This window comes from Pantherophis guttatus, chromosome 13 (genome assembly GCF_059756535.1).
Source record: "Pantherophis guttatus breed Tessera chromosome 13, ASM5975653v1, whole genome shotgun sequence".
Lineage (NCBI taxonomy): Eukaryota > Metazoa > Chordata > Lepidosauria > Squamata > Colubridae > Pantherophis > Pantherophis guttatus.
The window spans coordinates 25,958,185-25,978,719 of NC_142075.1; the positions used below are offsets into that span (position 1 = coordinate 25,958,185).

At 50.4% G+C, this 20,535-nt stretch overlaps 2 protein-coding genes across 5 annotated transcripts in view; both read left to right on the top strand.

The window, feature by feature from the left end:
- PRTG (protogenin) overlaps positions 1-17,026 on the top strand; it is a 41,208-nt gene extending 24,182 nt beyond the window's left edge. For 2 of the 4 annotated variants that reach the window (XM_087878025.1, XM_034409287.3), the window contains exons 12-20: positions 7,849-7,944; positions 8,322-8,508; positions 8,994-9,121; positions 9,255-9,425; positions 9,835-10,020; positions 10,192-10,312; positions 10,779-10,947; positions 11,891-11,992; positions 12,822-17,026. In XM_087878025.1, the coding sequence (XP_087734151.1) occupies positions 7,849-7,944; positions 8,322-8,508; positions 8,994-9,121; positions 9,255-9,425; positions 9,835-10,020; positions 10,192-10,312; positions 10,779-10,947; positions 11,891-11,992; positions 12,822-13,151 (1,490 nt within the window). In that variant the 3' untranslated portion in view covers positions 13,152-17,026. Of the gene's footprint in view, positions 1-7,848; positions 7,945-8,321; positions 8,509-8,993; positions 9,122-9,254; positions 9,426-9,834; positions 10,021-10,191; positions 10,313-10,778; positions 10,948-11,890; positions 11,993-12,612; positions 12,731-12,821 lie in introns of all 4 variants that reach the window. The other 2 variants (XM_034409289.3, XR_015729775.1) reach the window with 2 other exon arrangements.
- Positions 17,027-17,167: 141 nt separating this feature from the next.
- PYGO1 (pygopus family PHD finger 1) lies at positions 17,168-19,266 on the top strand. The gene is given in 10 exon segments (XM_087878152.1): positions 17,168-17,501; positions 17,575-17,657; positions 18,199-18,242; positions 18,244-18,289; positions 18,292-18,418; positions 18,421-18,536; positions 18,575-18,614; positions 18,617-18,658; positions 18,661-18,921; positions 18,924-19,266. Coding segments are annotated over 10 exon segments (1,308 nt in total). The 3' UTR covers positions 19,139-19,266.
- Positions 19,267-20,535: the final 1,269 nt, after the last annotated feature.

A 20,535-nucleotide genomic window follows, 5' to 3' on the forward strand; every position in this document is an offset into this window, starting at 1 on the left:
GCCCAGAGCTGTTTCTGGAGTCCTCAGACAATGTCCTGTCTTCTGTAATTTTCTCACCCTACAAGCTATGCTACAAGTGACAGTGATGCCAACTGAGACGGTGTTTTCACTCTCTCACATGGGAGGGGAGATTTTTTGAAGACACTGAAGGCTTCAAGGGAGGAATACGTAAGCTTCTCCTGTGCAAGAGTCTTGCCTTGGATTAGGCTTGACAAGCTCCTCCTGACAAAAGAGGCCCCACCCCTTCATTATACTTTGAATGCATAGTAGCACCTGGCAGTCAGCAAGAGAAGGTGGCAACAGCTGTGGGAGTCAAAGAGGGTGGTGGGTTCCACCCTTGATTCCCCGAGAATCAGCAGCCCCAAAGAGCTCCACAGCCAATCTCACATCCCAGCATGGATCATCATGCTGTCTGAAATTCAAACAATTTTTTATTTTTGGCTAAAATGGTTCCTGCCTCTTAGTTAAAAGATTGATGTGATGGCCAAGCTTAACAAGAGTTTTGCTGCTATGTGCCTTCTAAAACAGATTTGCACGTTTGCTTCTGTGCTCACCATGAATGTGTCATGGAAAATGTGGCCACATTGGGTTTAGGACTGATTAGCATTCTTTCTTGTGGTGCAGCTGGAAGCATAGCTAAGGGTACCTCAAGGCTTTGTCCATCAATCTGGGGGTTCTTTGCATGGGTGGAAGGGAGCTTTTTCATCCTGAGGATGTTTGTGCTTTTATTCTGACATTTTTCCACTGTGTGTTCACTCCTGGGGAAAAACACGAATTTATTTTCCTTTCTCTGTGAAGAATCTTTAGAATGCAGTTGTAGCTAGAGACTTGTTCTTGGGTGTTTACAATTTGGGAATTACACTATATTTCCTTGAGATAAGCCTGGCTCTTTTCGATCCCAATTTAAAAAGCAGAGGCTTTTGAAGAGACCGTCTGCCTGAGGAAATGAATTCAACATTGTCCATTGATCATTTGGGGGAATCAATCAACCCATCAGCCCAGATGCTCCTCTTGTGAGGTCGCTGAAGGTCTGGCCAAGTCAGATGGGAGGGAGAGTTTGTTAAGTGCCATTAGCACATGAAAGGGGTTCCGGAGTTAGACGACCTGGGTTGGTGGGTGCCTGTTCTGTCTGCCTGTGTCTAAAACCAGAAAGGAACATTTGAATATGGATTAAAATTTTTAATTGTCTTTGCTCATAGGTTTTGTCGTCATCCAGAGTTTAAGATTTTGAAAAGGGGGTTCATACAAATTTAAGGATTGTCGAGAGGTTTTCTGCAAGAGTTAGTAGCCCCAGCAAAAGATGCTTCAGCCTCAGAATAAAAAGAATCTCACTTCCCACCAGGTTCCCCTTCCTTTTCTGCGTTGAGCTGGAGATTCCAATCTCTTGTACAGCCCCCATAACTCTCTGCAAGCATGGGCATGGTAGTCCTAGCACATCTGGAGATGCTTAGTTGGGGAAGACCCTCTTGAGATTGGCCAGGCAAGTTGAGGGAGCTCCGTGGGAAGAGGATCTTGTGCGGGTAATGGTCTTCTCTTCTGGACATTTCTTGAGGCATGTGATGTTCACAAAGAGGATATTTGACCAGCGGGCATTAAGACAAGCCACCCCGTTTCACACAGGGCAAGGACTGTTGATGAGGCTTTTATTTTACCACTCCAGGGGATCAGACTACAACCCGTCGAGGAGAGTTAGTTTTAATAGCAGAAAATAATAATAATAATAATAATAATAATAATAATAATAATAATAATAATAATATAATTTACTTTATTCATTAAACATGAAACTCAGTCAACTGAACATTCAAGAATGCATCACAAATACTATTGACTGGTGCTAATGGTTGATACGGGTTGCTGCCAGCGTCCTAGGTATCAACCAAGTACCTTCTTAAAATATATGATGTTCCAAGTAGCGCAGTTTTTTGCAGTTCCGCTGGTGTTATTGCAGGAAGTTGCAATTTCTTGAAGTGTTTTATGAAATTCTTGGACATGATACCAAGTGCCCCGATGACAATGGGTATCACTGTGACATGTTTCATCCATAGCCGTGTAGTTTCTATGGCCAGGTCGCAATATGATTTTTTCCAGTTCTTTTTCTTCGACTCTGGTGTCTCCTGGTAGCGCAATGTCAATAAATTGTACGTTTCAGTTTTCGACAACTGTGATATCTGGCGTGTTGTATTCCAAGTGACGATCTGTCTGTATTCGAAAGTCCCACAAGATCTTCACCTTCTCATTTTCTATAACTTTTTCCACTTTATGTTCCCATGACTTTTTGGATACAGGAAAGTCGTATTTTTTACATAATGACCAGCAACTCAGTCGTGTCTAGCTTTGTAATCAGTTTGTGCAATTTTGCTGCATTCACATATTAAATGTGAAACAGTTTTGACTTTGTTGTTGCAAAATTGGCAGTTTGGATTGTCGGGTGGATTTTTGTATCTTTGCTTTCATGGCATTAGTTTGTAGTGCTTGTTCTTGTGCAGCAAGTATTAAACCTTCCCGTTTCTTTCTTGATGGTTCCCATCTTAAGCCATGCCCATATAAAATTGTCATCATATTTTCCTTCAATGTTTTTCAAGTGCTGTCCATGCAAAGCTTTGGTTTTCCATCTATTTAATCTGTCATCCAGCTGTTTTTCCTTATATTCTGCCTTTTGTTTCTGTTGTTTTTATAATGTTCTCTGTTTTCAAAGCCTGCAGCAATTTTTCTGTACTTTGGTTCACATAATCATTCAAACTTCGTTTTCTTCTTCTACAGTTTAATGGATTTGCAATAGTCCTAATAGTCCTGTTGTTGTTGTTGTTGTTGTTGTTGTTATTGTTGTTGTTGTTGTTGTTAGCTGGTGGTTACTATTAGCTGGTGGTTAGAGCATTGTGAATAGTCTCTCTCTGATGATGGGATATGTCGTGCAATTGGCTGCCCTGCCGACATGGGACATTTCTTGGTTTGGCTAGAAAGGTTTTAGGGGAAGGGCTTGGTCTGCAGACAAAAGGGCTGTGGGATTATCTGACCTCTTTCATTTTCTGTTCCCCCACAGCCACACCCGTGTGTTCCCCTGGTGTGTGCATGCGTGTGTGTATATTCAGCTACTTTGGGGCTTTTTCTAAGCCAGGCACCACTTTTTGCCTTCTCCCTTCAATGATAGTTTGCACAGCTCACCTGGACTGCTGTGTTTTGCAGGAACCCCTATGCTGGTTTGTGCAGCCGGATGTTGAAACAAGGGCTTCCATTTGAGTGGGCAACCAGTGGGTGCTGTCCTCCTGTGGGGCCCTTTCCTGGGTGGTGCCTCCTAGCCATAGCCTCAGGCATTCTAGAACTGTTTGGTATTTACTTTCCTATATTTCTATATTGTTATTGCAACTAAACTGCAAAAATTGTCAAGCTTTCCCTCCTCCACCAGGTGCTTTAAGATGACCATGTCCTCTCCGGTCAGCCTGGGGGTGCTGGTGCCCCTTCCCCCTGCCCCCCTCCTCTTTCTGTGTAATTTCATTTGAATGGTGTTGGGAGAGGTGAGCTGTATGAGGCCCTGGTCTCATCTTACAAAGCGGGGGGGATGAACACCAACAAAAGGGAGGAAGGGGCTGTGGCAGAGCAGGGGAGGCCAACATGAGGCCCAGGCTGCTTTGGGGAAGTCTGGCTTGTCTTTTTTCCTTTTTCTTCTTTTTTTGCTTTTGGCTTCAGCGTCTAAGGAGGCTTGGGGTTCTGCGCTGCTTTTCTTCAGTGTTCACTCAAGCTGAACCCCATAGTGGGGCTGCTGGGCACCGCCAGAGGGGTAAATAATAATAATAATAATAATAATAATAATAATAATAATAATAATAATAATAATAATAATAATAATAATTTTATTTCTATACCGCCCTTCTCCCGAAGGACTCAGGGCGGTGTACAGCCAATTTAAAAACACAAGACAAAACAATGATTAAAAATTAAAATAATTAAATAGATTTGGCCCGGTTTAAAACCCCGAAAATTTAAAATACCCCAATTTAAAATTATTATGTTGATAGCCCGGCCTGGCGGAACAACAGGGTCTTCAGTGCGCAGCGAAACACCCGGAGGTCGGAGATCTTACGTATTTCCGGGGGCAGTTCATTCCACAGGGCTGGGGCTCCCACAGAGAAGGCCCTCCCCCTGGGTGTCGCCAGCCGACATAACTTGGCTGATGGCACCCTGAGGAGACCCTCTCTGTGGGAGCGAACTGGCCGGTGGGAGGCTATTGGTGGCAGAAGTCAGTCTCGAAGGTACCCGGGTCCTGCGCCATGGAGCGCTTTAAAGGTGATGACCAACACCTTGAATCGCACCCGGAAGACCACTGGGAGCCAGTGCAGCTCGCGCAGGAGGGGTGTCACGCGGGCACAACGAGTTGCGCCCATAACCACCCACGCGGCCGCATTCTGGACCAGTTGGAGCCTCCGAGTGCTCTTCAAGGGGAGCCCCATGTAGAGAGCATTACAATAGTCTAGCATTTCCCAGTTTGGACATCCTATCAAACTGGTTTGCTGAAATAACTGCTGGCTAGCCTTCAGACCATGGCTTGCTAACCCTTGGTTGGAAGCATTTGAAAACCAAGATTTGCAGTCATCCCCACAAGCCATGATTTTGCCTCTCAGTCTGCATTGGGCATCTGAGGGCAACCAGAATGACTCCACTGCTTTGTTTAGATGTATCTGTACCACCCATTTCACAAGAAGTGTAACACAAACCCCAAGTGTAAGTGACCCAGGGCAGTAGTAGGTTTCACTTACCTTGGCTACCGGTTCACTTGTGTACTGTATGCCTACTTGCTTCGCTCGCGCGCATGCCACTTCTGCATATGCGCAGAGCATATTTGATGACGCCTGGGCGGAGCCTCCCACCACCGCTGCTACCGGTTCGCCCAAACCGGGGCGAACCGGCAGCAACCCACCACTGACCCAGAGGCCAATAAAAGTGACCTAGTGAAATCAACTCTCTCAAAAAAGATCAATTTCTTGGGGATAGCACTCACCAGATCAGAGTGATCTCTGTTCTGTTCTGCACATTTTTATAGTTGTGGGGCTGAAACCAATCCTTTCCATGGGGAGCATTTGTCCCAGGGAAGATGGACGCAGTTTCAGCAAGCATTGGGAGGTTTGTGAGAAGGCATTTCAGGGAGGAGTAGGGGGAGCAGGGCCTTCTTTCTGCCTTTATGCAACAAGAGAAGCCTTTTCACATGGGCGGACCATCAGCTAGCCATCACACTGGAAGCTCTTGGCTGCCGAAAGTGAGGGGGGCGTTGCATGGTTCGGGCACCCTGTATGACCAGGGGTGCAGAGTGGCCGCTGCTGCCACAAGGGCTGAGCAGGCAGGCTCTGCAGGGATTTGATCAAGGGAAAGGAGGAGGCCCTCGGTTGCATCCCTCCACACTGGCATGAAAAGCAAAGCGTTTAGAATGAAACCATTTTGGACTGGCATCGGAGCCCAGGGTGTGCTCCAGCAGCTCCAGAAAGAGAGACGCCCGCTTCTGCCCCTTCCTGTGGAAGAACAAAGCCCAGCAGTGGGAGGGAAGGTGGGGGGAGCAAGAAGCCAGCCTTCTCGGCCTCAGATTCTATCCTCCTAGGAAGCTCCAGGGATCAGTCCCTGAGGTGGGGAAGGGAGGCGAGAGAGGAGGCACTGCCAACTCAGCCGAGGGGATCCTTTCAGCATCCTTGATCTACCCAGCCAGCTGAGAGGTGCCAGAAATACAAGCAGCTTCAGGATGGCTGCAAGTTGCAAGGATGGACTTTATAATTTATAAAGTTATTCTACATACATGCATGCATGCATACATACATACATACATACATACGTACTGTGTGTGTGTGTGTGTGTGTGTGTGTGTGTGTGTGTGTGTGTAAAATATCTTGCTGTTGGACAGCAATGCCCGCAGAACTCTTCTCCCCCCCCCCCCCGCATCCATAGCTGGACCCTGTTTGTGGTGGGATGGATCCTGTTTTCACTCAGCCATTGCACCCCTTCTGAGGGTCAGATTTCCCTCTGCTGGGCTGTTCCCACCCTTCCCCCTCGCTGGGCAACGGTTGCTGGGAGCAGGCTTGGGAGAGCCCCGGGTCCCAGATCAAAGGCCACGACCCAGCTGTCAGAGCAGCCTGGCTGCCGGCCTCTTCTTGAATGATTATCTGGAGTTTATTGTGCGGCAGGAGGAGGGGATTGTCTTGGGGGCTCAACAATGGCTGACAGAAAGACAAAAGTCTAAACTGGACATTTGGTGGGGCCCCTGGGCCCCTTTTTCAGCAGCTCTCAAATCCCAGCAAGAACATTTGCAATTTTCCTTGGCTGAACTTTGTAGTTTGTCCTGAAAACCAGGGGTGCCAACAGCAGAAGCAGAGCAAAGGCTGATTCTTACCCATGAACAAAAGGGTTTTCTGGGGAGGTCTGGACTGTCCCATGAAGCCCTGCACAGGTCCAGCCTCTTTGCAAACTGTCATCACCCCCACGTGCATAGCTTGGACAATTACCTTCCAGTATTTTTTTAAAAATTCCAGCTAATAAAATGTTGCCTCCTGCCCATCCTTTGCAGAGGGAGGCAGAGATGGCAAAAGAACTTGAAAAGGGGAATGAAATCTCATCCCTGGGAAAGTGGGGTGGGTGGGTGCGAGAGGGCCCCGCCTCCCCATCTCTACATGGAGAAAACTCTGGTGGGTCTTGAAATGCCTCTTGCTCCATAGTCCCCCCATCTGATTGCTGACCTGCCTACCTCAAAGGGCTGGCCCCCTCCCTCCCTGCCTACTGGGCTTTCCCAATCCTTTATCAGCTGGGATGAGAAGGTACCAAGGAGAAGATTAGGTTGACCTCGGGTTCCTCCTTTGTTTTATCTAATTCTGACCTCTGGCCTCATTTCGGGCCCCTTTGGAGGCTCTCAAAACAGCATCTGAAAGAAAGGGGGGGCTGTGGGGGGTCTGGAGTGCTGCCTTTTGCTGGCCTTCAAAGGAAGAATCCCTGAAGAGATCTCCCTCTCTGAGGCAAACGGTCTTAGCTCAGATTTGGAGATTGTCCCCCTGTTTCTACCAAGGGAACCAAAGTGGTGCTGAACATAAATGTTCCTTGCAGGACTTCAAAGACATGGTTGGCTGGATAGTCTTGATCTCACCATAGAGGTTTCAGTTGGGATGGCCACATTTTGCTACCCCTCCAAGCCTGTGGCTTCTTAAGAGGAAGGGGAAGGGCCCCCTCTGGTGTCCTGCTGTAGGAAGAGGCGGGCTAGATATTCATGATAGACCAGAGTACTCTTAGGAGGAGGAGGAGGAGGGGGACAAAGCTGTGGCTGGACTGATCTTGGTCCAGTGTGGGAGTGGGCTTTGTTTCCTTGACTGCCTGCCCCATAGTCCAGTGGTTCGGGGATGATGCTTCTGAAGGGGGGTTAACCACAGGACTGTGAAGCATCAAAGCTCCACAGATTGTAAGGCTGCAACTACGTCCTCCTGGTTAGGAGATTCAGGGGAGGGAGAGTTTGGGCCCTCAGCTATGTTCCAGGGTGTGAACATCCGGCTCCCCCATTCTCAGCTCTCTCCCAGTTGGTAGATGCAGTGTGTTGCTGTGTTCATGCAGTCATTGTGCAGGGCCTCTAGGGAGACCAGTGGCCATGGAGCAGCCAGACATGATCAAGAGCAGTAATGAGTCCAAGGGGCAAATTTGGGGCTGCTGCTGGAGGAAGGAGAGGTGGTGGACTCTCTAATCAGGCCATGCTGGCTGCAATTCTGGGGTGCCAAGAGCACCAAGTTGGAGGAGGCCAGTCTAGAAACTTGACTGAGGATCAGGATGTTGTGTTTCCCACCCAGTGTTGGGTCCTATTGTGCTAAGCAATTATTCTTCAACCTTGTCCAGACCCCAGAAGGAAGTATCACGTGAGGCTGCTGGCATACAACAGCATGGAGGAAGGCTACGAGGCAGACCAGACTGTCAGCACCCCCGGCTGCGTGTGTGAGTCTCCAGCTCATTTTTCTGCTGTAATTGTGGCACATCCAGAAGCTTTTTGAATTATGTGAATATTGTAAAGTCTGGAAAGGGACAATGTAGGTCCAAAATAGCGGAGATTGGTTTGAAGCTTTCCCATACTGTTCCTTAGCTCCAGATGCTCCTGGTATAATTGACGGGTCTATAAAGAAAAGGCAATTGGGAGGAGAAAAGCCATTTAGGGCACGGGGTCTTGGCTGTTTGGACTGCAGAAAATGTCACTTGATTTGGGGGCCTCTTTGTTGATTAGACTTCCAATGCTGAGCCTCTGGTCACTATTGCTCTTCAAAAATGGTGGAGTCCTGATCTGGTTCCCTCATGCTTAAACCATCTCCTCTCTGCAGCTGTTCGGGACCGCCTGGTGCCACCCCCTCCGCCACCCCACCACCTTTACGCCAAAGCAAACTCTTCCTCCTCCATCTTCCTGCACTGGGGGCGGCCTGCCTTCACTTCAGCACAAGTCATCAACTACACTCTCCGCTGTCACCCTGTGGGACTGCAGAATGCGTCTTTGGTGCTCTATCTCCAAACGTACGTGGGCCTTTTTCACCCTGCTGTCCTCTGAGGAGCTGTTCAGCACCCCTTCCATTCACACAAGGCAGAATCGGTGCCTTTGCCGCGGCTCCTGCACTGGAAAGGCCTTCTCCATGTCTGGTTTTGAGGCCTGGCGGCTGGCCTGGCAGTTTCTCTTAATTATTATGTATTTAAGATAAAAGATTGCCTGCTTGGCATTCTCTCAATGAGGACATTAGAATCTGCCCGAGGTCTTTTTTGGGTATTGGTAGCTTTGTGTGAGGAAAGTGCCACTGGCCAGGCCCTACCACCTAAATCCAGGCAGAGAAGCAACCCCGGGTCCTGACTGGGAAGAAGGGGAGCCCTGCCACTGTATAGCCAGCCCAGTGCTGCGCCTCCCCTCCTGTGGCAAAGCTGAGATGCCTCCTCCCTGTTGCACACTCAGAGAGGATTGCAAAAGGCAGTGGGCAGGGATCTTCTACTAACTGGTTCCTTCTGTCCAGGTCAGAGACTCACTTGATGGTCCAAGGACTGGAGCCAAATACCAAGTATGAGTTTGCCGTTCGGCTGCATGTGGATCAGCTCTCCAGCCCATGGAGTCCAGTGGTTTACCACACCACCCTCCCAGAAGGTGAGGAGGAGAATGCTGCCTGGTGCTCATTGACTGAGAATCTACTCCTGCCCACAGGAGAGCCTCTTGGGCTCCACTAGGTGAGGCCTCTGGAGCTCCAGAAGCTTCCTTGACAGCCTACCTGTGCCCACAGCCCCAGTTGGTCCACCCCTGGAAGTGAAGGCAACACTGATTGAGGAAGACACAGCCTTGGTCTCCTGGAAGCCACCAGCTGGCATCAGAACCCTTGTCTCCCGTTACACCATTCTGTATGCCTCCAGGAAAGCTTGGATCGCAGGCGAGTGGCATGTCCTGCATCGGGAAGGTGAGTGGGAACCTGCAGATTCTGGGTGTCAAGATTGGTGCCTTCCCACTTTCCCCCAACCTTATGGCTGCTACATGTGTTGCCCTGGAGGTGGCAGCCCTAATCTGCTGGGCTGATTGCTTCAAGTGACCATCTGAAGCAGAAGAAAAACCTTGGCATTTGTTTCCAGAGCTTGCAAGGCTCATCTTTTAGAAGTCAGGCTGTGATAATAAGGGTGAGTTTGCAGCCACTCCATAACATGATGCCTTCTTGGCCAGTTGTAGATCTCACAGGGATCCTGCACAATGAAGAATCTCAGGAGCAGAAACAGGCTGAAGGGCTGTGCCAAGCAAGGTGCAGTTTGGCACTGGTTATCCAAGGAGACAGAAATGGTTGGCACATTATCATCTCTCTTTCTTCCTCCCTGCAGGAACAATAACCATGGCTTTACTAGAGAACCTTAGTGTGGGAAGTGTCTACCTCATCAAACTTGCTGCATCCAACGAAGTGGGCGAAGGGCCTTTTTCTAGCGCGGTGGAACTTGTGGTCCTGCCAAAAGAACCCTTGGAGGCAAACCAAAGACCAAAACGCCTGGATTCTGCAGAGGCTGACACAAGTGAGCCCCTGGCCCAACCTGCATGCATCACACAGTCCCTCTGCTCCCTGGGTACTAGGCCCCTCCTCTCTCTCCTAGAAGGGGCAGCCTGGCACATTGTGGGGTGGGCTTTCTTGCTGTGGGTGTCTCACCAAGGCCCCTGGGATAGACGTGCCTGTTTCCTTGTTGCAGCTCGTTCTGGCTCTTATCAGTTGGACCAGAGGTCAATGACGGGCATAATTGCAGGTGTCTCCATTGCCCTGGGGTGCATTTTAGTCTGCATCCTTATCCTGATCTACCGTGGCAAAGCAAGGTAAGTTTGTTGTACGTGTGTGAGTGAAAGGCTGGGTGGGCCCACAGTGCCAACGTAGGGTGTGCAAGTGCATCTGAGTGTGTACGCAGACCAATAGCGAATCCTTACTGAGAGAAGCTCAGGCTGTAATGGCCTAGGCTCAGGGACAAAGTGACCAAGTAGCTCCTGGTCAAGCTCTTGCTTGGCTGCCCCATTCTGAGGGTAGGCTGCTTGTGCACCTGTTCTGTCTCTTAACACTCTCCCACCATTAACTTGTACGATGCCAAGGAGTGGGAAATGGAGAAGGCAGAGGTTAGAGGAGTTGCAATATCAGGGGGAATTCTTTCCTTTTTCTTCCTGCCCCTCCACCCATTGTCAGACTTCCACTGCCCTCTCCATTCAGAATGGGGTTGCTGTGGATTGGAGCTTATCAAGCGGTCAACCTTCAGCTGGAAGAGCAGTTTAACACTGGTTTCCTCTTGCCCAGGAAAGCAACCCCTTCCAAAAGCAGCCAGCCCAGCCCTGACCCACTCCCTCGCAATGGCAGCCACTCTTCTACAGAGAGCCACGGGGGAGCCAAAACTCTGCAAAGCCTGGCAGAGAATGAGCGATCTCTCTTGCCCAGGATTACAGGGGGAAGCTTTCTGGATGCCAAGGTACAAAGATACATTTGTTTGCTTTTTTGGCTCAGTTGCAATTTGTGAGGTAGCTTATAGCAAAACAACTAGCTAACCTCATTGCAGAATCAAAGGGCGGAAGATATAGGAGAGATCTCAGGGGACAAGGCATTGCAGAGTCTGGTGGCCCAACACCCCTGCCTTTGACCTTGACCATGAAGGAGAAGACCACTCTGGAGGACCTTAAAAGGGAGTGAGCAGGCTGCAATAAGAGGAGGGGTGCTGGAACTAAATTTCCCAGGGCTTTGAGGGTAGGGAAAGAAATAAAAACTGGATCCTGAGCAGGAGTTTGCAACTTGATGTGAGATCCAGTCATTGTGACTTTCCAGTCCAGCTCTATATAAATCAGGTTTTATTCATGTATGGTTGTAAATAGGAATGGAATACCCCTGGGGAGGGGTCCTCATGTGGGACAGCAGCAAAACCCTTCAGGGGTCACCTTGGAGAGGCTGCTAAAGATGTGATGTGATTTCTTTTGCCTTTGGCTCTGCCCTTACTTGTGGTGTGTTTCCTATGTTTGGTGGTTTACCTGCATTTTTAATACCGGCAGCAACAGGTGGGATAGGTATCCAAGTAAGGCAATTAGGTGATCCCTCGGCCTCACAGAAGGACTGTGGCTATCTCTTCCCTTGCTGGTCTGGGGGAGAGTTCTTGGGGTCTTTCTGTCTTCTGGCAGAAATGCAGGTTCACTCGCAAAGGGGATTGGCATTAAGGGGATGGGCAAGGGGGCTTTGTCCATTGCATGCTTTCCCAGGAGTAAGTCCCACGATGTTCAGCAGGGGCTATGCCAATGAGAGTGTCCAGCAATCCCAGACCATAGTTGACTCTTGGGGACTGGACCTAGGAGCCAGTCTGTGGGCAGGCTGGCCTTGGGCTCTTCTCCTTTTCCCTGAGAATAATGGAAGACTCTCCTCCCCTTCAGGGTGGAACTGACCTTATTATAAACCGCTTTGGTCCAGTCACGAAGAAGAGAGCCCAGAAGAAACGGCTCTTCCTCCATAGCTCTCGGAAGGAGAAAGCAGAGGTGAGAGCTGCAGCCCCATTGACCAGCACAGGAGAAGGTCTGCCTCCTGGGGAGATCGTGCCTCTGCTGTGGTCTAGGCTTTCTACTCTTCGCTGGCTCCTCCCCTGATACAACACGCTAAGTGCCTGGAAAAAGAGGGGGGGGGGTGTTTGTCTTCTGCATGTCCTTCTCCAGCGGTGGCAACCGCACAAAAACAAAGGGGGCCACGCTTCAGGTCTAACTCCCTGTGAATTTAGTTAACACCCTGGGCACTCCCCCCTCCCTCAGCCTGGCAATACCCGGGTAAGAAGTTCACTGTGAGGTTGCAGCTAGGCTGCACCTGTGCATGATGTTTGTGCTCTTGGACTGCTTACCAAGTGATGGGGATGCCCTTTCAGGCATCCTGTGTGCCCAGCAGGCTTTGCCAGAGCAGAGGCAGGTCAGGCCCCTGAGAAGTTGGAACTGGCTTGGCAAGGGACCTTTAAGGCACCTGGGCTGGGCTTGTGCTGGGAGAGGTCACAGGGCCGTCCACTCCAGCTGGCATCCCGGGGCTCTCTGAACCCACAGCAAATGCTGCCAGAACCTCCTTGTTTGATTTCTCCTCCTTCTTTGGAAAAATCTTACTCCCTTCTGCTCCTCAGTCACAGGTGCTGGCAATGTGCAAGGACCAGTCACTGCCCAGCAAGATCAGGTATCTCAGCAGGCCGTCCCACAAATAAACAGGCCCTTCCATTCCCAAGAAGGCTACTTGCTAGTGAGGCAGGTTCCATTCACAAAGCTCAACTGCAGGGTGAGTGGCCCACTTTCAGTGGGAGCTGCATCAAACATCCAGCTTCTGTCCTTCCTGCAGGCCCCGAGGCAGATGGCCTCAGCAGCCTTCCTGTACCGGTCAGGGGCAGCCATGCTCATTGGTGAAGAGCAGCAGCCAAGTGCCCAAGTGATCTGCAGCCTAGGAACTGACACAGAGCATTCAGCCAACAGCCAAGGCAGCCACGAGACTGGGGATTCGGGAAGGTTCTCCCACGAGTCCAACGAGGAGCTGCATCCCCCTCCTGGCTTTGGGGCTGCAGATTCTTTCCCAGGCAGCAACTCGCATCTGACAACCAGCTGTCCTGTCTCTAAGCCTCTCCAGCCGCCGCTGGCTACCAGTGGCAATGGGACATCTTGCAGGGAACAATGAACTGGGAGGCCAAGCTTTCAGTGGGATGCCCGAGGACTGGCAGGCAACCTGTGTTTCCACCGCCTCTTTGTGTTTTCCTTCCCTAGTGAATGTCCAGTGTGCAAAAATGTGAAAGGAGAGCAGGATGGCCCTCCTCTCTGTCACTGGAGCAAAGGTGCCCCCTTTGCTTGGATATCTACCTCAGCTTGCCAAGGCAGACGCCAAAGGAAGCAACCGCACTACCTCATTTGCTTGTGTGAAAGTATTGCTTGTGGCTGCAGGACTGGTGATCACTTCCTGGCAGCCCCAAGTCCTTTCCCTGAATGTATGGAGAGCAAGTGTGTGCCTGTGAGCCAAGGAGTTGTGTTGGGAAGCAGAGGGGTCTGGCCTTGGGCAGAACGATCCCCAAAAGAGGGTCACTCCAGGGGCCGGGGGGCCAAGGCTGCAGGTAGCTCTGGGGCCCTCCATGGGCCACCCCACCCCCAGGGTCCCACCTGCCTTGTCAGTGCCTTCTTCTAGAGTCCACAGTTGGGGAGACCGGGAGGGGAGGGGGGGGGGGCTTTCTGCCTCTGCTGTGATCCCTTGGCCAGATGATTCCCCCAAGTGTTCTGGCAGTAACGGTGCCTTCCATTAGATAGTTATGAACTCACTGCTTGCCTTACTTATGAAGTTTCTCTGGAGTGCAGAACGAGGCCTTACATGTGCTCTGCAGGTTGCCTTGGGAATCCCCCATTGATTTCCCTGGCTGGTCCTGAGCATGGAAGCCCATTAGCCTGGGACATGGCCCCCAGGTCAGTGCTCGGACGAGCCCCTCTCCCCTAAAGGCACAGTGGAACATCCTCTTGGTTCCCACACAGCTCTTGTTTTATACTACCTTTTTAAAAAATTATTGTAGTGTTATTGTTTTCCTGTGCTCAGGGTGCAGTTAATTACTTTTAAGCTGTCTTGCGTGTGTTGTAAGGCAAACTGACAGGGTATCTCGTGTTTTGTTTTGTTCTGAAGTTAGTGAGTGAGCGAGTGAATGAGATGGTGAGCAAAAGAGAGAGGTCATATTCACCAAAAATGTGAGCTAGCTGGTACAGTTCCCTACTGTTTCCATTTAGAAAAGGTTAGGCCAAACATCCTAGATGTGATTCCCAGATGGCTGTCTTGCAGGTGACAGGAAATATACATTTAGGACATGAGGCTGGTTGTGGGTCTGAATGGGGCCTTGCAAGAGCCCCCAGAGGCTGCTGTGTCATCTGAGAGCGTTGGCCAGGCCGACACTGTCTTTTCCACCATTTTTCTGATGCAAAGGGTTTAAAGAAAATAATAATCTTGTACCAAAGAATGTTCTGTAGAAAGGAGAAGAAAGCTTCATATTTTCCCAAAAAGATAATTAAGATAGTTAAAAAACGCAGCATCAAATAATTTGAATGCCTAAGTAGATAGGAACCCAAAAGAGCTGAGAACCAAATGGAGATTAGGAGTGGACTGGGTGGTTTTACAAAGTGATCTTTCGTGCTATTGCTGCCAGAATAGTTTTATAAAAGTTGGAGTAAGAAACTCGTTTGCCAAAGATTGATTGGGGGGGGCGGTGTCTTGTTGGCCAGAGCTGAGCCTGCCCTACCATCAAATGATGTCTGCTCAGGTGGGCAGCTTGCTGAGTTTCATGGCAATACCTTTCAAGGCCCGCTGTGCTGAGGAGGCCCCCTTCTTCTCCAAAGACTTGTTTGCTGTGAATATTGACACTTTTGGACCTCTTCTGGGGACGAGGAGGCAGTGCCAGGGCATTCTTGATTCTGGCAGTTGGCAGCTGAAGACACGCCCCGTCCCTTGAGCCCTTTGGTGAAGCCCTCAGGATGGAGGAGCCTGCCCTCACACAGAGGTGTGGGGCTGGAGCAGAGGCATCCTGGCCTAGGAAGGTGCGCTGATGACCTCCTTGGGTCTTCCGTTTTTCCTGTAGAGTGTCCTTTTCTCCCGAGTTGCCAGAGCACAAGCTCAAGAGAGGGAGGGAGGGGGATTTGCAATTTGGAAATAGTTTGTGTTCAAGGTTGCAAAGCAGCAAATGAAGAAAACCAAAGATATTTAAGGCTACCTCGACATAGAGGCCTATGCTAGGTAGGTAGGTGACCTTTCTTTACTTTTGTTGTTTTTGTTTTATTTTGTTTTGAATTGACATTACCTTTTCAGGTGCTCCCCCACACACACACACACCTGTATACGTGGCTGTGTGTGTGTGTGAATGATCTTTCCTTCATTGCAGGGCAAACTTGGACTAGTGTGAGGTGGGGGTTGAGGGTGACTCTCACCAGGGACTGCCCCCATCAGTTCCCTGGGACATCCAAGAAAGCATTTGGAAGCATGACCTGACCCTCCCAGGGCATATGCTGAGCTTGTGCCATCAGCAACCTGCACAGGTGGAGCAGTTGGTTCACATGGAAACATCTGTAACCAGGTTCTCCATTCTGAAGAGCAGTGAAACGCCCCTTGAGTGAAGGCCACTTTTCCAAATACCAGTTCAGGGCATATAGTCCATGCAGTGCCAGAAAAAGAGCCAGGTGAGGTGCACAAGGTGTCTGTGTGTGCAGTTTGCAGGTCTTTGGGCAGTTGAGTGTGGTTCTCCCCCTCCCCCTGGCACCTGGGGGACCTCCTGACCTGTATTGGGGGGCACAGCTGAGCCGTGTGGGCTCGGCCACAATGATCTCCAAGCATTGTGTATAAAGCCTGTGCTTTGTGAACCTCACCAGTCATGGCAGGTTCAGCAAACCTTCTTTCCATTCATTTGGGAGACCCTTATCCCAAGTTGCAGGTTTAAAACACGTCTTAATTTTGTTTTGAACACTATCCTGAATTTATCTATCTATTTAAAAAGAGTTTAATGTTTTTCCATCTCATCCTTGGGGTGCTTCAGAACTCTAGCTGGCATTGTCACCACAAGATTTGCTCTGTTTTTTTCTGTGACACATTTCTTTGGGCACAACTGTTTTGCTGCTGCTTTTACTCTTCTTGTTCTCAAGTACCACCCCACCTCAAAAGCAAGGGCAGTGAAGCCTCAGGAAAAAGGGGTTACAATGGCATCACCAGGGCATCCCCTTGCACACCTTGGCTTCCTTGCCTTGCATCTCAAAAATGGGTGGCAACACCACCCAACTCTCACTTGCACCTGAATTCATTTTCCATCGATTTGGAAGAGTAAAACCAGAGCAGGAGGGAAAGGTGAAGTGCCTGAAATCAATCACATCTGGATTCCAGTTGTGCATTGGAGCAAGTGTGAACCTCATCACTGGTGTGTACTTTGCTGACTCCAGACTCTTTGGGCAAGTTGGCACATGGAGCTTCCACCCCAAAGCCGTCTCAATCTTGTCGCTGCACACACAGAGCACCTGCTGCATCAGGCCTGGCACTTTGCTAAATGGCTGTTTTAAATGAATTCGCTTTCGTGTATTCTTGAAGATGTGAATGAATTGCCAGTGGGGGAGTCCAGCAAGGCTTTTTGGCCAAGGGTGGTCTGGCTCTTGCCACTCCTGCTGTTTTCTTGAAGGGCCATCAGTGGCTGGCCGGCCAATGGGGGAATCGAGCTGAATTATATTAATTTTATATTTGACTCAGGGGATCAGCTCTGTGAACTCCATTGCGTCAGGACAGTTGGTGATGGTCTGATAATGAATGTACCTTTTAAGATGTCTTTTTTAAACATTTTGCTTATAATGTACTTTTTTTAAAAAAAAATTGATAGCATAGTGAATGTTTACCTGTGCCCTTCCTCTTTCCCTTCATCAGTTCCCAGGCTTGTCCTGATACTAGCACAAACGTCATGCCAAAAATGAGTAGAAATTTAAATGCCAAAATGTTTATGAAATTGCTATCTTACACAAATGGATTGCACAGTTGAAATAAAAGTTTCCTGTAGTAAACCTGTGGTCTGTTTCCTTTTGAGGGCTCCGTCGTTCTTTTTCCCAACTCTTCGCGGCGGGACCCGGGTGACCGGGGCAAACGAACAACCAGGGCAGGACCTGTGCATTTTGGGGGGGGGGGGGGGAGGGAGGGAGGGGGGGATGTGCCGGGACGCCACCGATCCCGGCCCGTTGCCAGGAAGCGCCTCCCACGCAGGCATCTTTCGAAGCAGCGGGCGGCAGGGGCTCTTGGGGGTCCGCGGACAACGGAGCACTTCCTTGGATGGGGAGCTCGGGAGGAGTAACGTCCGCCACCCGGGGACGCGCCCCCCGACCTCCAACCCACCAGCAGACCGAGCTGCGGCTCCTGGTGGGGGCAGGGCGGGAGGAGAAGCGGCCAGTGCAAGGTCTGCCCCGCTGGCGGAGAGGTCGGGCTGCGCCTGCCAGGTGGGGCGGGCCACCATAGAGCCCGGCGCTGTGCTCAAGAGGCTCCGAGGTGGGTGCCGCGGCCGAGTGGGGAAGGGGCGTCCCCAGAGCGGCGATACGGAGCTTGCGCTCGGCTCTTGCAGGGTTGGACGGTGGCCTGGAGGACTTGGGTGCCGGGCTGCAGCTGGGCAGCCCCGATAGGAAGAAGAGTAAAGACGGTGTGCAGGTAAGACAACGCACCGGCGCGCTTTCCCACCGGGCCGGCGTTGAGGAGGCGGGTGCGGGCCGCGCTGCGGGGACCGCCCTCCTGCGGGGCTCAGGCAGGAGTGAAATGCTCCCGGTTCGGGCCAGATCGCCTGATCCAGTAGCAATGGTGGTGGATGGTTCGGAGAACCGGTAGCAAAAATCCCTGCACCCCCCACCCCCCCATACCCAGCTGAGCAGTGAGATCATCAGAGGCTTTTTTTTTTTACTTTTAAAAATATTTTTTCTACAACCTCTTTGGCTGAAAAAATGCTTCTAAAAGCCTCTGATGATCGCGTGGCTCAGTTGGGATCGTCAAAGGCTTTTTAAAGCATGTTTTTCTACAACCTCTTCAGCCGAGGAGGTTGTAGAAAAAAATGCTTTTAAAAGTAAAAAAATAAAAAGTTGACCAGGCCCACCCAGTTACATTACCACCACCACCACCAAGCCACGCCCATAGAACTGGCAGTAACAAATTTTACATTTCACCACTGGGCTCAGGCGTTTGCTCTCGTCCCCCGCAGGGCGTCCCCTTCCCCGCGCCTCCCTACGAGTACGCCCTGCCGCCCAGCCAACTCCTTCGATGACGGCTATGTCGCCGCCTATAAGCCCGCGGGGAGGGGGGGGGGGGCTACTTCACTTACCCCGCGTATCCTGGCTTCGGGGATTACAACGCCTTTAGGAGGCCGCCTTATCTGTTGTCTCGAGCGGCCTCCCCGTACGGGGCGCCCGCCTTCCCACTCCGTCACCACCGCCCCTCTTTGACCAGAGCCCGGCGGGGACGGCCTTCAGCAGGGCTCCGGCCATAACCTTTGGGCCGCCCGAGAACGCGACGGGCATCGGCCACCAGCCCTTCTACAGCGCCAGCCAGGCCCTGCCCAGGTGAAGGCTTTCCCGAAGCTGGGGGTTAACAAGCACCAGCCCCCTTCCCAGCGGCACCACCCCACCCCACCTCGCTCGGAGCAGAGGACCTGCTGAGTTCAGGAGCGCGGATGTAAAGGCCAGCGGGCACAGGCAGAGCCCAGTGGGCACTTCTGAGGGAGTCCAGCCAAAGCACATGGAAAACCTGAACAGTGCCCATGCGAATGGGACCCCCACTAAGGCCTGCCTGCCCTGTGGAGGTCCCGAGGGAAGCAGCTCTGAGAAGTTGGGGGGGGGGGCGGCAGCAAAATCCCGCTGCAAACCCCCACCCCACCCCCAGCACGGCCATGTGCTCTCTGAGCCAGTTTACCCATGTGGGATTTGTACCCTGTGAATGATCATCAGGATGCCATCCTCTGCAAAGCCGCCTGTCAGAAATGGTTTCACCAGATCTGCACAGGCATGACGGAGTTGGTGTACAGTCTGCTGACCACAGAGGCTTCGGCAGTCTGGGGTTGTGATACTTGTATAGCAAGCAAGGATGTGCAGCTGATGTGCACCAGGGAAATGGTGGAACCACTGGCCCTGAACAGGGACACCTGAGCAAATCCCCTCCTCCCATGGTTTGTGAAACTACTACTTTCCACACATTTTATTATCTGCCCAAGTGCATTAAGCTTTCATCAGAAGAACTTGAGGAGATGCTTTCTTCCTGACGGTGAGGTTTAGGCTGTTTTTGTATAACTGCTGATGGAATGCAGTGGACGAACCATAATGTCACAATATATTATTAGTACCTCTTACTATCTTACTCTGTTTCTGCGCTTTCTCCGGGTGAAAAGGCAGAAGATCCAACCCAGAAGGAAAGCAAAGCAGTTGTTCTTCTATGGGGATCCCTGGGAAATGATTTGTATATGAGCTGGAATTTATCTAGTGAGGGTAACCCAGCTAGTCTTTTTGAATTCTTCTGCTATTTTTATAGTGCCTACTTTTGATCACATTTAGTATTATGTGCAGGGCCTTTGCAATAAACAGATCCAAGTCTTTCTCAAACTCTCTCTCTCTCTCTCTCCCTCCCCACTCCCTCCTCTCTCTCCCCCCTCCCTCTCTCTTGTCAGTTTCAAGCAGCCCTTACCAAACAAGGGTCCTCGAGAACCAGACTTTCAGTGCCCAATAGCCATACATGTAAGCCTTCTCCCTGAAATGCCAGGTACAGAGCTGGCCACTGTGGCCATCTACTGACCCCCTGGCAGGTGGTAATTGAGTGTGAGATCCCAATCAACATGGCTACCAGCCATGATTGTGGAGTTTTATCTGGGAGATTAGGATGAGGATAGACAACCCTACAGAAGCATCTTGAGAGGAGGAGTAGCAACCACATGGTCACCATTCATGGGAGAGGGGCTGCATGTCCCAACCTTCCCTGTAGTCCAGTGGCCATTTTTTTGAAACCATCTTGAGCATTTGGAGGGGCTTTGATTCCCAGGTGCTTGCCTAAAAACAGGAAAAGTTGGTGATAAACTGGCATGTGTTTCCTTTGTGGATGGGACTGTTTCCCTTCTTCTTCTAGAGGAAATATGGTGCGCTATTCCCCGGGGGTAGGAAAGTCTCCCAGATAGCAACCACCACAGCAATACAACTGTGCAGATGAATCCAAAATTTGGTTGTGACCATACAATCTGGGAATTCTAGGATCTCCATTGAGCAAATGGCAAATGCCTTCATAGCTGTGAAGATCAATCCAACAATAAAAACAAAATGAACAAATAAACACCACACTAAGCATTTTTTTCATTCCTTGTCTTGGAAGATAAATCAGAATGGATTTGTACCTCTGGGCTGGAAATAATTGAAGCAAAAATAATAATTTAATCCAGAAATAAGTGATGGAAGCCAATTTAGAAATCTGTTATTGATTCTAGCTTCCATGCTCCTGGAATTTGGGGAAGGACTGTTGTTAACTAGTTCTCTTCCGTTCCTGGTTCAGGTATCTGTGTGGC